Raw genomic sequence first — 17,174 nt, 5'->3', positions numbered from 1 at the left:
ATTTATTTTGTATATAATCAGACAAACACACAACTTTTAATTTAATTTTATTGTGATGGCAAGGTGTCGTAAAACCTGAACTGGCAAAAAAAAAAAAACGTGGACAAGATAAGCAGCAAAGCTTGTAAAATAAATACGGCAAGCACGCCGTTCCTGCATGAACATCTACTGAGCAACAGGCACAGTACCATTGAAAACTAAAAGGATAAAATAATCTACAATGTTAAGGCATTGTATTACTTTGCTGGCTGTGTTTTGGCACATGTCCAAATATAAAATAAATGTTTTTAAAAATGTGTAAGAGATTGCATTTTAACAAAAACCCTGCATAAAGCCAGCCTATAAAACATTTAACCGCTATTTGGTTGTAAAAGCGAACAAAGGCCGCACTGTGAAGCAACAACTAGTTTTGCTTTGTTTTGAACATTGTTACGTACTGTAAGTCTCAAGGCATACTAGCGGCTAAAATCAAAAACAGTCTTCTGCTTGCAGAGCCGGCGAATTGTCAGGTGCTGGTTGGATGTTGTGATGCGCAGGGTGTGATCTCACATGGCCAGTTCAGCCATGGCCCTCTCCAGGGGGTCGCTGGTCCAGTAGTCATGGTCCCAGCCCAGGAACCAGCCAGTGAAGGTTGGCGGCTCGAAGCATTGCTTGATCTTCACGATGGGCGTCCTGCGATCTCTGTTAGCGGGATCTGTCTCGATGTAACGCAGCGCTGAAGGGCGAGATGTTTTTTTTGTGAATACTTGTTGATTCACAACGTTTATGGTATCCAATGATTTGGCTTACATTTGCTTTACAACTAGCAACCATGAATAATCAGCTTACCCGTATAAAAACTTAGTAATAACTAGGCATGAGCCAATTGGCAGTTTACCGTGGTTTTAAAAAGGCAAGGTATTAATAATCTAATGCTGTTGAAAAAAAATTATGAATAAAAATAAAGTGCCAGCGGGTACTAGTTAACCCCAAAGACAACATGAGTAGCCTACGGCTCTGTTCTAAAAATAGCTCACAAGTGATGGGATTCTGTAACTTGCTAAGAAGAATTCAACATATATATATATATATAGATATATATATTTTTTTAATAAAACAATGGAGAAAAATTTACTGTTTTTTTTTTACCCAAATATTTCGAAAAAGATTTTAGAGCAGTTATCATCATGTCTGAATCTATTATTGGCCCATGCCTACTAATAAGTAAAACCAAGCTAATAGCAAAAGATGCTTAAAAATTGACGCTCTCAATTTTTTTAATAGTTGCCTATATTCATTGTTTAACCCACAATATATGATCACAAAACACTTTAATATAATTTAAAATCATACGGCATTTGAAATATAAATGACTTGCATAGGATTTGATTGAGAGAAAAAATGCGTAATCAAATGAGCAAAATCAGAGCTACTTTTGCAGTGGTCTAAAAAAAATTGTTTTTGGGAGTTGTTAATATTTAGAGTGGATCATGAAAATGTTCTTACCAGATGCCATTGCTTCAGTCTTCTCTTCCTCTTGGGCCTCGTTGCCGATCCAGACAAACACCTTCACAAAAGGGAGGAAGTACAGTATGCGTTACTCATTGACATTTTCCTTGAACGCCTTTTCGATCGTATCTCAATATTGTTCTGCTCTCCCAACCTGCTCCCATGTGTCCAGGATCATGACATCATCAGTGGCGAGGTCATCCTGGGTCATCTCTCCAGGTACCTCTTCAATCTGGAGTGTGTGGCGTACAAGGATCTCATGAGACGCTCTGCATGTACCTAATGCAATGACGGTAATGACTTACGATGAAGTTTCCAGTCTTGTTGGAGCAGGCAAAGAGTCTAGGAGGATGAGCATCCATTTTGTCCTTAAATCTGGTAGAAGTACGATAATCTGTCTTTCCTCCGAGGAGGTCCCAGAACTGACCTGTGAATGGACAGCACACCACCAAACAAAAATTGTCACAAAAAGTATACGTATCTCGTCTTTATTTAATGACAATTTTAATTGTGTGAATCTGGGCCTGTTGCGCTGAACAGAAAGCTAATATTGTGTTGAATGAATGGCAACCGGCGGTATCTTCTGCCATCTAGTTGAAGAACATTGAACTGTTCTGACTGTCACAATACTTCACAAACATAGGAAGATGAACAAAGACACATTATATGTAGTAAATGAAAAAAAAAATTATTCACGAATGTGCTGAGCTACAGTGGTTGGAAATCTCTGTGGTATGAGACCTGCTTTGCAAAAATGATGGTACCTGTCTCCCTTCCCTCAGGCAGCTCAGAGGGCGACACTCCCAGGATGCCACACAGTTGCTGGGCTCCTGTCTTCTCAGTGTCACTGGCACCCACTCCCACCCACAGGAAGGAACCTCCGGAGCTCACCACAATAAAAGCATCATTTGAGTTCAGGTTGGCTGCCGCTGCCTCAACCTGAACATGCACATACGAAACAGATCATATTTTGATTGATTTTCATTTTTTAAGAAGATTCTTCATGTTTACTGTTTGTAATGTCTCACCTCCACCGCTCTGGTGTGTCCCGCGGAGTTGGAGCGCACCTGGAAGAGGCGTGTCTCCGCAGGAGCTGACTGACCTCCTTCCCTGGACGTGCCACCCTTGTAGACCACCATGGGCTGTTCTCCAAACAGACTCATCAGGTGGGCTGGCTCCTTACCCTGCACCACCCTCACCTGACACAGACGTCAACAACGTAGGGTTCATTTTTACGCACGCGGGTGCACTGATTCCTTGCGCACGCAGTCTTCATGCTTTATGTTAGTTATCTAGCAGTTTGATCATCCTTTGTTGTCAAATCTAATGTAAAGCAATGCCACAATTTGGCCACAAAGGACGAGCATCAAGCTAAACTACGAGTTTGTGAATGGGTGCATTATAGTATTGTCAACCTCTTTGGTCAAGTTAAATTAACAGCACAAAGTGAACATATCAGCTCAGCAGCCAATCACAATGTTTCAAAAAGTCTAAATGTGGTCATGCAGTTGAGTCAAAGGTAGTGTTTGTTGCTTGTAAAGGTTCATTTGTGCACTCTTTCTGTGCATCAAAGCCAGAAAACAATGCCATTTTAACTCATTCACTGCCATTGACGGCTATAGACATAAAGAAATCATTTAAACTATTTATATTATTAAAAAAAAAAATCCACTTTTGTTAACAAGAGTGTAAAACCCTATTAAAAACAATCATTGTACATTTAGAACGGATATAAAATTTGTGATTAATCGTCAGTTAACTAGTGAAGTCATGCGATTAATTAAGATTACAAATTGTAATCACCTGACACCCCTAATTTTCAATAATCTTCTTTTTTTTAAATCGTGAGTTAACGAGTGAAGTCACGCGATTAGCTACAGTTAAAAATTTTAATCACCTGACGCCCCCTAATTTTTAATAATATTGTTTTCTTCTTTTTTCTAAAGAAAAGATTAGAAGACGTCGGGCGATTATAATTTATAAATATAATCGTAATTAAGCGCATGACTTCACTAGTTAACTCACGACTAAACACAAATTTTATATCTGTTCTAAATGTACAGTAAAAAAAATTCTAGGTTTTAATAGAAATAGTTCAAATTAATTTTTGACCTTTATAGTTGTCAATGGTAGTGAAAGAATAAAAAAGAAGAAAAGATAAAAAATTTGGAGCATCAGGCGATTAAAATTCTAATCGTAATTAATCGCATGACTTCAATAGTTAACTCACAATTAATCACAAATTTTATATCTGTTCTAAATGTACAATAAAAAAATTCTAGGTTTTCATACTCTTGTTAACAAAAGTGGAAAAAATTTAAACTAATAGAAATAGTTCAAATGAATTTTTGAAGTCTATAGCCGTCAATGGCAGTGAATGAATTAATGTGAGGGAAACTGTTGATTTATTTTATTTTATTTTTTAAACAAAACCGCATTTAAAATTCCAATCCCAAGAAGCAAGTTATTTGGTGTTTGCATTTTTTTTTAAGTCTATCCTCCACCTTTACGTTGTTTTTGTGTTTAGGCCAAAGCCATTTCTAATATAAAAAAAAAATTTGCATTTTTTTTTTTAGGGGGGGGGGGAGCAGTTTGGTGTCCATTCATATGTTGAACAGAGGAGAGGAGCTTCATCTGGTCAGGCCAAAGACTTTTTTCTACTGGGGGGGAAAAAACTTTGCTGCCATCTTGTGGCAACTTTTTGAAAGGACATCACTTCCTTGCAGATTTTCCTCGTTCACGGCAGTGGTTCGTCTCTATACCCCGCGAAGAATAGCGGCGGCTTACTGTGGTTATTATTTGGCCAGAAATCATACTAAAGCCTGAACTCATTACACAAATGAGTGCCCTGTGAAAGTAAGAGCGGGGATCCTGGAAAATGCTGTACAAGCAATTTAAGTACAATATATGTAGCATGCGCATGGAAATGACACAAGTACAAGTGAGGTGAAAATGAAGACAAATTGGAGAAATGAACATCTCATGCACAGAGCCAGGAATGTATTGCTATGTTGATTACATCTTTATTATGCATGTAAACTTTTGTGTACATGCGTATTTAATCCTTAACTCATTCACTGCCATTGACGGCTATAGACGTCAAAAATTCATTTAAACTATTTCTATTAGATTCACATTTTTTATAAACATAAAAAATATATATTGTACATTTAGAACAGATATAAAATTTGTGATTAATCGTGAGTTAACTATTGAAGTCATGCGGATAATTACAATTTAAAAAAATTCTTGTCTGACGTCCCTAATTTTTAATAATCTTTTCTTTTTTTTAAATTAGGGGCATCAAGCGATTACATTTTTTAATTGTAATTAATCACATGACAACTAGTTAATTCAAGATGAATCCAAAATTGTATCTGTTCTAAATGTACAATAAAAAAAATTCTAGGTTTTCATACTCTTGTTAACAAAAGTGGAAAAAAATGTGAAACTAGTAGAAATAGTTCAAATGATTTTTTGACGTCTATAGACGTCAATGGCAGTGAATGAGTTAAAGTCTCTTGGTTATGGTATGAGGCATTATCACACTATTGTAGAACTGGAAAATGATATATTAGTTGAACGGGTGAATGGCTAGCAGCTACAGCATCACTGTTAAATTATTTTTCCCTTATGAAATAATAATATCCAAACTATAGTTAGAATGTTGTCACTGGCTCTGGACAAAAAGACAACACCCAGTTTGACAAGGTGAATACCTGAGTGGTTATAGGAGCACCGACAACCTGAGGACAAAGAAGCGGTGTAAAATCGAGGGGGTAAAGAAGCAGCAAAGGAGAGAAAAGGAAGGATGCAAAGGTCAGACGAGGCCTTTACAAGGAGGCAAAAAAAAGCGACCGAATGGGTTAAAGCTCATGAAAATAAAAAGCAGTTGATTCAAAGTCATTAAGGGAATGGCGTGCGCTACCTGCACGGGGCCGCCGCCAAGCTCGTCATCCAGCTGGGCGCTGAGGATAGCGCAGGCCCCGATTTCCTCCTGGCTGGAGTCCACGCCCTGCCTGGGAAGGAACAACTACAATCAGCACATGCGAACACGCTGAGAGGCGTCCGTCCCATCGCTTGATGAATAAAGATAACAGGTTCCGTTTTTAAAAGCTCATCGTTCTCACCACATGTAGATGATATGTCCATGACGTCCTCCATGATGGTAGTTATATTGGATGATGTAACTGTCTCCTCCGAAGAACTGGCCATAGGTAGACGGGTCTACTGGCGCCTTGTCAGATCCCTCAATACGCCAGATCTGGCAGGAAAGACACACGATTTATGTCTGCCACTCTCACAGGACAGGACACATCATTAGGTACACCTGTATAATCTAATGACATCCATCAGGATAAAATACTCTGCCTTCACAATGGTAATCATTTTTTGGAACTGTCGTAGCAAAAGGCAAAAGGACAACATTTTCTTTCCAGTATGTTCTATGTGGCACCACTAGTCTAAACATGATGCCTGTATTCGGGTTAATATTGAGTTTGTGGAATATGAATTAAGCAGCAGCATCCACCTGTTTTTATCCATCTTCGGGAGCAGCCATTTTGCCACTTGCTGTTTTGTTTTTTGTTTTTAATATTTGAACAAAGGTATCCCAATATAATACCTTTTTCTATGACTGGAAATCAGCAGTGGTTCAAATTAAGTATAGTGCTAAAATATGCCATTCTCAACTTCAGAAGTTAAGAAAATTTAAATATCTGATCTTTTTCAGCCGATATCCATCAGCTGAAAATCACGTGAGCGGCCCCGATTACCGATCATGCCGATCAGATTGGGACATCGCTACTTAAGAACAAAAGCTAAAAGTCCAAATATATTTTTACTATCAGTTACTATGCATGCAATACCCGATTTGATCAAATGGGAAATGACACAATGTGAAAAAAAAAAAAGCCCTGGTTTCTCCCTTCTGTTAGGGCAGGCTTTTATGCCATCAAATCAATGTTGTAAACAAGTTTGTGACCTGAACAACAAATACAATTCTAAATTAGTTAATGATAATAGAACAAATAGATAATCCACTTAAATAAGTCCATACTGTAGATTCTCACTCTACTGTATCATGGATGGGAAAGTCCACCTAATAAGCCCCGGCGATATCAATTAATCAATCAAAATGTCAGCAGTGGTTGACTTTAAAAACCTTTTTTGTTGTGTCATCATCCGCTAAGTTGAAAAAATAAAAAAAATAAAAACTATATTTTGACAAAGTAAAGATATTAGTTAGGTCGTAAAAGTAAAAAGTCATCAGAAAAATAAATACTCATGTAAAGTGCAAATACGAATACCAGAAAAATCCACATAAGTTCAGCAACAGAGTATTTGTTCTTCGTTACTTCCCACCATAGTAGTATTAATTTAAGATATTTAATTTTAGATACACCCACAAAACCAAAACCACAACCACAAAAATTGACAAATTGACAACGGAATGAAAATGACATTACTTTTCTCACTTCACAATAGTAGGAGGAGCTTGAGAGCAGAATCCTCAATTATTATGCCTTTTGTGTCTCAGTACAGCATTCGAGTCAAAAGAAACAGCACAATTAGAAAAGAGTGCCTCCATCATCTCACCTGCTTCTCTCCGGTGCCGTCATCCACCATGCCGTGCTGGGCGGCCATGGCGGGGGAGTCGTGCAGACAGGCGGCGTCGAAGGGCACCTTCTCGATCTTGGCGATGCTGTTGGCGATGTAGGCCACACCCAGGCCCACGGTCTGATCCTTGTCCCTCCAGTTCTTGAAAAACTGCTTGAAGAGCGGAGTCTCGCCCATCTCAGGCAGGATCTGCACTTCGGTGTGTTTGGGGTAGCCCATCTTCTTGATGAACTCCTCGGCAGCCTTCATCGACGCCTTTCGCTCATCCATGTTGGCGCCTTGACCTTTTGCGTGACGCGAGAGAGGACAGCTCGTCATGATGACTACATTTGATCAAAACAGATCACGTTTTGAAAAGTACACCTTTCAGCATACCTTTCCATACGTAGATCTTGCCATCAGAGCCATGATCCAGAATGAAACAGTCGCCAGTGTCCAGGGCATTTTGGCGGAATGGGTTTTCTTCAGCCACCAGTGCAATTGTCATACCACCGTTGGCATTGGACACCTGACATAAAAGCAAGTCGCATTGAATACAAAGATGTTTGGTCAGTTTGTAGAGCGGGGAAAGGAAACCTAACTCCTATTTGAGGAGAGCTCAGTATTTATAAAGTCCTCAAGGGCCATAATACATTTACAGCTGCTCTCTGTCATAATTTGGCCCAAAATATCTTTACAATAGCCTTTTTATTTGACCATTTAATATAACTGAAACATCTTCTAATTAGTAGATTAACACTTTAGCTGTTCACAATGGGTATCCCTGCAAGTCAATAGTTTTCAGAATGACATCAAGTGTGCATCGTGTACGTGAGTGTGTGCAGTTTCATTTTTCGGCCACAAGTGGCAGTAGCGATTTGAAATGTAATTTTCTTTATTCAGTAACGTCAGTTAAAAAAAAATAAGCAGCAACAATCAAACAATTGTTCATTATTATGTATTTTGACCTTTTGCGGCTTTTAAGTAAAGTTCCCCTGAGGTTTTATTTGTTCTTAGAATCACATGGTGGATTGGATCAAATGTTCTCGCTTCGCTTCCCCACCCGCTTTTAAAGGTTTACATGCAAGTGAAAGATGACTGTACTGAATACAAATGGGTGTTTATGCCCGGAAAAGTAACTCACTAGCCACACTAGCCTAAAAAGAAATGAACTACAATGGAACCCTTGAGCACAATTTTAATTTACATAAGTATCAAATTGTGCACCTTCATAATTAGATATACACACCTTGGCCCTTGTGTCAATGTAAAACAATTTGGTTCACTCTTGTAGACTCTTACTAACCAAAAGAATCTATTTTATTTTTGACCACAGAGAACCCATTACAGATAAGAAGCACACTGTTCTAGAATTGTGCACTTCAACAGTGTCGATATCCCAAATAATTGTCATATGACAATTCAAAGGGAAATTTAATTAGTTGTCTGTTTGATTAGATTATCATTATTATTACGTGCTGTTTTGTGATATGTACTACAGTTGTTATTTTTAAAAATCACAAATTATTTGGTCAAGGGTCGTTTGCTATAAAACATGCTGGAAGGGTCATCTCATGGTGCATCCTTTTTTCTTTTTTACATATCATATATTTCTCTCTGAAATAATCAATAGTCTACTCCAGTGGTGTCCAATTTATGGCCCGCCGCTCTTTTTTAAGCGGTCCACGGGACATACTGAAAATGGCATTTGCTACGAATAAATGTGTTTTATTTACTGAGCTTTTCTAAATATGCTAAGATGCAAATTAATTAATAACATTTCTATTCATAACACTGTTGTGAATTAAAAAAAAATTACAAGTAAAAATGGTTTCCATGGCCATTTTTTGCACTGTCAAGATAAAAATGTTGAACATATCACATGAAAGATTCCTAACAGATTCCTGTTTTGGTTCTGAATGTAGGATTAAACTGCTGTTTTGTGCAAAGATTTACATTTTCTGATGGGTCATATTTTCTGACCACCCCAATTCCCATATAGAAATATGCGCAGGTAGCAGCCCCCCCCCCCCAAATAACGAACAAAAATGGCCCTTGCATCTGTCGGTTTTTATCTACGTGGCCTTTGGAGGAAAACGTTGGGACACCCCTGTTCTCAGTACATTATACATTATATTGTATTTAACAAAAGTGCCCACCAAAATTAGGCTACATCACAACAAACAATCACTTCAATAATGCAAAAAGGAAGCAGTAGTACCTTGTAGAGTTTGGCCCTCTTCCTGTTGGAAGCATCAGCCTTGATGTCATCAGAAGCTCCGGGAGGCAGGTCTGGTTTTTCTCCTAAAACCTACGAAATAAAAATGAGGACCATGTGGGTTGTTTGCGGTATTATTTTTTCGTTTTGACACTTTTGATTATTGTGTACCTACTGTTGTTACAAATAACACTACACTACATACAGTCTAAAGAATCTCACCTCGATCATCTTCTCTCTCTCCATGCCCTCATCACAGACATAGACGCGGGCCCTCCCGCTGCGCTCATTGTCACGGATCCCCTTAGCGACCTGTGTGGCCTTTAGCTTTTCAAAGCGGTTACTCTGGGAACCACACCACTGATAAATCTCCTGTAAAGCATGAAGAAGAGCAAAAGTAAGTTTACATAATACAGACAGGTTCCCATTTTTCATAAAGTTCAAAACAGGGACCCCCCCCCCCCCCCCCCCCAAAGTGACTCACAGCTCCCAAATCCAGTATGAAGCAGTCTCCTTGGTTGAAGCTGTCCCAGCTGACCGGCACCTCTGTTGCCCTGACAACACGGCGACCTTTAACGTGGAGCACACGCTGTACGACCACTTCATTGGTGACGACATGCTTGAACCCTGATGCCACACCTCCTTTCTGCAAGGTACATTTTCCAAAGTTAATGACTGCCTATCAATATCAAGTGTAATTAGTTTATGTTAATGGGATGATAAGATTGCCCCGCTAAATTTAACACGCCGACATACCAAAGCTGTGCACCAAATTACAATAGAAATAAAAGGGTAACAAACAATAACAAAGTAACCCAATTATGGATCAAAAATGGACCGATCCACTTTATGGGTCAATTTGACCCAACTTTCTGGGTTGTTGGGTCAAATTGACCCAAGTAGAGGATCGGTCCGTTTTTGACCCATAGTTGGGTTATTTTTGACCCAACTGTTTTTAGAGTGTAAACTACAGCAGGCAAAAACTTGCAGGTTGTAATGTACACGTCAGTTAAAATCTCACCATATACTTGATCCCGGACTTGAAGTAGCCAAGAAACGTTTTTGACTCATATCCCTGGACTTCCCGATTCTGGATGGGTTTTCCTCCAAGGAAGTCATCCATTTGGAATGTGAAGATGGCCGCCGAGCCTCTCTCATCCTGGGTGCAGAAATCCCCTGCATAAGAACAACAACACAAAGATGCCATGTTAAACCTACACAGTGTTTTATTCCAGGGGTCTGACATCTATCCAGGGAGGCCATTTTGTAAAAACAGATCATTGACGCCTATAACCGTCAATGGCAGTGAATGAGTTAAATCAGACACAAGACCTAATAGAGCCAGCACTTCATATTTGCCAACCATTTAACAATGGCCGGGTTATGAATATGTACTGCATACACATACAATAGCTAACAAAAGCGGAAAAGAATAATTAGGTCATCATGGACCAAATGTTTTACAGTGGACGTCCTCTTTAATTCTGCATTTGGGAACGCGTTATTATGCTTTCTGCACTCACCCAACCAGAAATGGAGGTCATACTGCAGGTTTCCTGAGCGTTGCTTGATGGTGTTGAGGATGATGTACGCATCTCCTGTATAAAATCCTCCATACAGGTTCTCAGGAACAGGCACCAGGTCAAAGTTCTCCACCCTCCAAACCTGGAGGCCCTGCTTCTTTCCAGCCCGCTCAAACTCTGGGTGCTGTGCCATTCTACCGGAAAGAAAATCACACTGCTTTTTAAAAGTGGATTCTTTTTGCTCTTTTGCAGATTTGAGCATGCAGGTGTGTTACCCTGGCAACCAGCTTGGTTTGACTCTGTGGGCAAACACTGAAGAGGAAAGGCTAACAGTAGTCACTCTGTGATAAGTGAAGCTTAGCTCCTCCTATTTATGAGCCGCATGCTCTTGGAAATATCAAACCACTCCCCTTAAGGCTGAGCTGTTGCCATGGATACAAAGATACAGTTTGAGCTATAGTTAGATATGAGTGCACACACAGCATAGTGAATCACGGGTACGCTGTGCTTGGGTGTTTTCCGTTGTAGAAGGAAGCTTTGGATATTATGACTCAGACAGTCCGACATAGAAGTTCTAAACACCATATGGAGCTGACTTAAGCCTTCATATGTATATTTTCTCTTCAGCATTTTCCCATTTTGCACATCTGCAACACACATTAGTGAATTCATGTGGAAACGGAACAAGAGGTTGAGTGCTGTGAGGCTCACAAGTAACCACAATTTCAAATTTCAAAAATATGGAAATTATCATTTAGCAATTACAGTAACTTTATGGAAAATATTCAAAAGGCCTTCACTGAAGCCATCTTGATTTGCTGCTTGTTTACGTTTCTTAATTGTTACCTCCACTTTTGTGCTTTTTGAACTAAAAAAAAAAAAACATTCTCTCTTGGGTTGAGGTCAAGTTTATCTAAATGTCTCCGCTCTCTCATTCATTTTCAGAGTGTAGCAGTGTTGTACGCAAAATTACTGTATAAAACTGGCCAAAAAAAGAAAAAAAAATCTTTTTGGGCTGCTTAGTCCAAAAATGACATCAATTTCTTTGAATTGGCACTATGGTATTGCGATATCCATATTTTTTAACAATTAATTAATTGATAATGAATGTGCTTTATGAAAATAACTAATTTCCTGATTTTTTGTTTGCATGATTTGCATACATAGAAAGCTCGCTGCGATAATAATTGCTGTCTTTCCCGATATTGCATCAAAAATGAAAGAATACTGCATGGACAATGGGATAGGCTCCAGCTCACCCGTGACCATAATAAGGACAAGCAGTATAGAAAATGGGTGGATGGATGGAAACATTTACTAAGTATTAATGTGTATGCCTCAGCTAAATGTTCACATCAAAACACGCACTCCTTCCTGACCATTTGCGAAAGCGCATAAAGACACATGGCGCCAGTCGAGTCAAGGGTTTCAAATAGGTGCCTGCTCAGTGCCATGTGATGTTTATAATGTGAGAAATGGAGCTGACCTGACTGTTTCAACGTTTTTTTTTCTGAGTAGCTAATCATTGTCAGATAACTAAAGTAGTGAGGTTATTGCTTTTGTCATGGAATAATAACAAGAGTAAAAGGGCCCAAACAATAGTAAAGTACTGAAAGCACAGCCTGTGCAGTATCATCACATTTGCTGAGCTTTAGAAAGCCATTACAAACATTCAATTTTTGAAGGTAGAATAACAAGGATTTATATGGAGCTTTCTTGTATCCTATAAATAGAATGTTTGAAATCAACAAAAAGTGGTATTTCCTTCATTCCTTGTGCTGCACTCCTCCATTAAGTTTCATGAAAACAAGCCCTTTAGTGGAGTGCTTTTACAGACGAAAACACGGCCTCGTCGGGGAGTAATCAGTTGAAAAGTTACATTTTACTTATTTACCATGGATCCAAGTCACTAAACCAAAAACATGTATTAAAAAATATATGAAAATGTAAATCTACTATATTGTCAATGCACAGTGATCTACTCTTATTGAATGTAACTTGAATATTTAACAGCCTGTGGCTACAACAACAACAACCAATGGTTATGTTTAAGATTACATAATTCACAGTGTGACGTGACCACGAATAACACACCTGGTCACAGAAATGTTTTCTGCAGACTGGCTTGACTGGCAGAGTAAACACCGCAGGGTATAAACAAGTTCTCTGAATTGAAGCAGTGTTAGCTAATTAGATTTTGGCTTCTTTTTTTTTTTAAGCCACGGCCTTTCCTGCGTAATACCGCTCATGTTTCACTGAACTCTTTCATTTAGCTGAAGATGTCATCAAAACCCCTCAAGTACACAGTGTTACTGAACTATAATGAGCACTTTCTATTGCAAGTTCGGTCCAAATACTGGAGCGAGAAACGGACAGCGTTCAAAATGGCCGTCTGACCACAAGAATGGGAATCATCTACTGCCAATTGGAGGCAGAAGTGGAAGTAGGCTAGTGGCTAAGCTAATTTCTTTCCCACTATTTCTGCTTTTCTTGCATAACAGTCAGGACTCACTGTGCAGCAATTTGTTCAATGCGATGCTGCAACATGGAACTGCCATTAACAGTAGACATCTTCATCTACTACTACTAACATATAGTGATAGTATGACCCGTGCTATGAGTATTTACGGAGGTTATGAAACTACAACAATGGGCAGTGGCAACAAAAGAATACTTCCATGCACTAAATGCGGATCCTGCTAGCTTAAAGTCCGCAATTCTGTATTTCATCAATTATTAGTATGATGAACAAACTCTAAGAACCGTCAAACTGCTACTTTCTAAACTAGGGTGACCAAAATGTCATCTTTTGCCCGTACATGGGCGTCCGGACGAGTTTTCTAAAGTCAACGACTACCGCATTATGTTCCAAACTGCAGGTTATAAATCATCAACTTCTGCTTGAGTAGCTATAAAAGTCACTAACCGACGCACCCAACAATCGGATTACCACATGCAAGCAAAGGTCTGGGTGGAAGCACGGGATTCTCGTTGGACACGAGGGCAGATGTTTGGCGGAGAGTGTTAACGTGACATGTTGAGGATGACGTCAAACAAAGAACAATCGAAAACTGTGATATTTCATACTCATGTTGTTAAATCTGCATGCCATAAATCTACAGCATCACAGGAGAGTCTTCAAATTCAATGTGTTAGCTGTCTGGTTTAAAATATAAACCCTTTTTTTTTTTTATCTGGAGACTAACACAAATCTACGTTCTCATATCTTTTGTGCAGCTTTTGGGTTTTGAGGAGCTTCAGAATAAATGAAAAAAATCCACTACAGCAGCCCTTTAGCCCCCGATGGAGAAAAGTGTTCTGCCATCACTGCGCACCAAAGCTGTTTTTCTCCCTGAGTAAGACGCTGGCTTTGTCAATCCTAATCAAGCAAACATTGGGGGGGATTCGTCATGCCTAAGGAACTTAACAATTTGAAAAAAAAATCAAAGGCTGAAAATAGTCTGAACAATGAAAATGGGTTCGCTAGAGCTAATCCCAACTGACTATTGGGTGAGAGGCAGGTTACACGAAAATCTTCAATGGCAAACGCCTCACACAGGAAAGCCTGAGATTCAAAACCAGAACCTCTGACCTGCGAGGCAGTGCTAACCACTTTTCTACCCTGTTGTCTGAAAATGCCCAAATACACCAAACAAGTTTGTTATAGCATATAACGCTGGTTATGTAAAGCATTAATGTTTCATGGAGGGATCCAGTTTGTTTTCATTACAACTTCTTCCATAAACTAGGAGAAGTAAACGTATCTGCATACAATCCCAAACCTCTGTGGAAGTGCAGAGAACTCTCTAACCGCCGTGTCATCCCTCTTTGGCTCCCAACACAATTATCTGATCCCCTCCCCCATACTTAGCTCACCAATGGCCCTTCCTTTTGGAAAAGACCCTCCTGCAGGCCTCAATACTGGTGCAGCACAAACAGTAGCCTCAGATGTCACAAAACAGTGTGGGCATCAAAACCCTTGTGATTTGTCAGCTGGTGTCCCAGCTAAAAAAAAATCACAAGCCCACAATTCAGGCTTGTATTGGGATTTTCCCTAAACGGGAGATGACCTAATCAGTTTTCCCACAACAGCTTGCAATAAATAGTTTTAACTCTTAAAGAGGAAGTCAACCCAAACATTTTCTTTACAAATAATACGTTGTATGTGCCCCCCACTAGTCAAAGCACGATGTTCTGATTAACATTGCATTTGTAGAATATGATTTCAGCAGCAAAATCCAACCGTTTTAATCCATCTCAGGGGGCGGCCATTTTGCAACTTGCTGTCGGCTGAAATTGACAGTTGCTCGGGGCTCAGGTTACAACCAATCACGGCTCACCTGTTTTCTGAAGCTGATAATGTGATTGGTTGTAACCTGAGCCCCGAGCAACTGATGTCATTTTCAATCGACAGCAAGTGGCAAAAAGTCAGTACGTATAAATTTGAGACACACCTCATAACAAACTAAACTAAATTTGTGAACCAAATAAACCCTTAATTTCTTTTCTTTGTATCCTTGCTGGAACACAAGCAAACATCCAAATCGCGCGCAAGATGCACACAAAGAAAGCAAGCAATTGTTTGAGGCTTTGGATTAGCCAGGATGCAGGTTTCCTGGACTCACAGCTGAAAGTGGATTTGACGCTGTCCATTCTGATTGGACAGCAACTGTCTATCTATATCGCCTCCACGCATGTTGCGGCAAACACAACAATGAGTGACACACTCATCTCGCGGTCGCTGACTCGACTTCCTCTGTCTCACTATTTGCTTAGACGTTTCTATGGAAACAACAGACATTTTCTCTTGTGGATGGCAATTGGTCAGGACTGTCACACCATTTCTAAAAGTTCAACTGTTCTTTAATTAAGTGTGTGAATCCGTGTATGTATGCTATCCATCCACCGCATCCTTTATACGTATCTTCCTTAGGGGAGCTGTAGCTTGGCCTGTCCCTGGCCATTTGACTTTGGTGCACCTTGGACCGGACAATTCAAACAAATTCACACTCACATTTACATGGACACTGCAGTGTCTTTAAGAAGTATGTTTTTGGAATGTGGGAGGAAATCAGAAAACTCATCCATGGGGAGAAGTGGAGGCGAGATTGGAACACTGGATCTCAAAGTCAGACGTTCTAAACACTACCCACTTTCCACTGTACTTCCTAAGTGTATACAAGTGAAACCATAATTTTCTGTCTGCATGCAAGCAAGGGTTATGTCCTTTTATGGCATTGACTGGAATACAGACTAATCTTGTTATTACATATTACAGCATTGCTACTACTGTTCAGTCCTTCATAAAACCAGACAAGGTAGGCCGCCATGCAAAAAAATCAGGCCCGTTCGTTCTGTATTGTTATGCATGAAATTTCATCGTAAATTGAGGCATCAAATTACCATCCTACAATCTGCCCCACTGGCTTGAATGCTTGAGCTGTAAAGTTAAATTTGTCGTACCTGACAGATCCTCCTGAGTTATTTATAAAACAAACGGAGAACAAAAGGAGAGACGCGATGAGCGCTTCAAGCTGCAGGCTGGGAGCAGTGAGGCGTCGAGCGCAAAGCCGCTACTTTTGAGGCTGTCCCGGGACACTCCCCGTTACGACACACCCCGTTACTGCTGCCAAGCATGCCCTGCACAAGACCAGGTGGGGGTCGAGTGCGTGCGCAAGTCCACGCGCACGTCTTTTTTTTTTTCTACATCCCGACACTACACTTCGCAAAAGGCGGGGGACCCTTTTACGAAGTGTAGTGGGATCATCTTGCATGCTTGAGACAGTTTGATAATAGACAGGCGCGAGAAAATATATGGAATTTGACGTCACACATATTGCTATAATTCTACTTCCGGTATGTGATACAGCGTTCACGTTGAACGATGCTGCCACCTAACGGTGACACGACTAAGAAAAATCCAAGCACGGGATAAATCAAAGCAAAAGTGTCTGCAGCATTTTACCAAGGCAGGTATTTTACATTTAAAAAATTTCATGGCACACCACAAAACAAAAAAATGACAAAAAGCTATTGTTCTTTGGAGGAAACAAATAGGCAACGAACTATCACATGAACATATACACTATACTGGAAAATCATCCAAGGTTTGCTCCTCTCATAATTATAGTGAACTAAAGAATGCTGGAGCTCTAGTGAAGAACTGAAATGCTGTGGAATAAACTCAAATGCTGAAATGTAGAATGAGAGACTTGAAGTTGGAATGGTTTATTTCGGTCAAAAAGGAGTTCATATTAAAAAACATATATCTCTTACTAATTAGAACATTTTATTGGGAAATTGTGGGAAATTTTGGAATGTGCTACTAGTAAAAGGTATGTTGAAAA

At 39.6% G+C, this 17,174-nt stretch overlaps 1 protein-coding gene across 2 annotated transcripts; it reads right to left on the bottom strand.

Moving 5' to 3' along the window:
• Nucleotides 1–30: 30 nt before the first annotated feature.
• Nucleotides 31–16,484, bottom strand: gsna (gelsolin a). 2 transcript variants are annotated; one of them, XM_086096122.1, is made up of 17 exons: nucleotides 16,291–16,484; nucleotides 10,828–11,021; nucleotides 10,326–10,480; nucleotides 9,789–9,950; nucleotides 9,527–9,676; nucleotides 9,308–9,397; nucleotides 7,483–7,615; nucleotides 7,087–7,391; nucleotides 5,619–5,752; nucleotides 5,417–5,507; nucleotides 5,208–5,234; nucleotides 2,517–2,687; nucleotides 2,253–2,427; nucleotides 1,794–1,915; nucleotides 1,643–1,720; nucleotides 1,486–1,546; nucleotides 31–715 (listed from the first exon to the last, which is right to left on the bottom strand). In XM_086096122.1, the coding sequence occupies exons 2-17, from the start codon at nucleotides 11,018–11,020 to the stop codon at nucleotides 546–548; spliced, it is 2,217 nt and encodes a 738-aa protein (XP_085952248.1). In that variant the 5' UTR covers nucleotide 11,021; nucleotides 16,291–16,484; the 3' UTR covers nucleotides 31–545. The 2 variants fall into 2 exon arrangements, with proteins under 2 accessions (XP_085952248.1, XP_085952250.1); XM_086096124.1 differs by lacking the exon at nucleotides 5,208–5,234 and having other exon boundaries at nucleotides 16,291–16,482.
• Between the last annotated feature and the right edge of the window lie 690 nt (nucleotides 16,485–17,174).

Source organism: Leptonotus elevatus, chromosome 15 (genome assembly GCF_054856555.1).
Source record: "Leptonotus elevatus isolate MCC_2025b chromosome 15, RoL_Lele_1.0, whole genome shotgun sequence".
NCBI lineage: Eukaryota > Metazoa > Chordata > Actinopteri > Syngnathiformes > Syngnathidae > Leptonotus > Leptonotus elevatus.
This window is presented reverse-complemented; position numbering and strand designations above follow the sequence as displayed.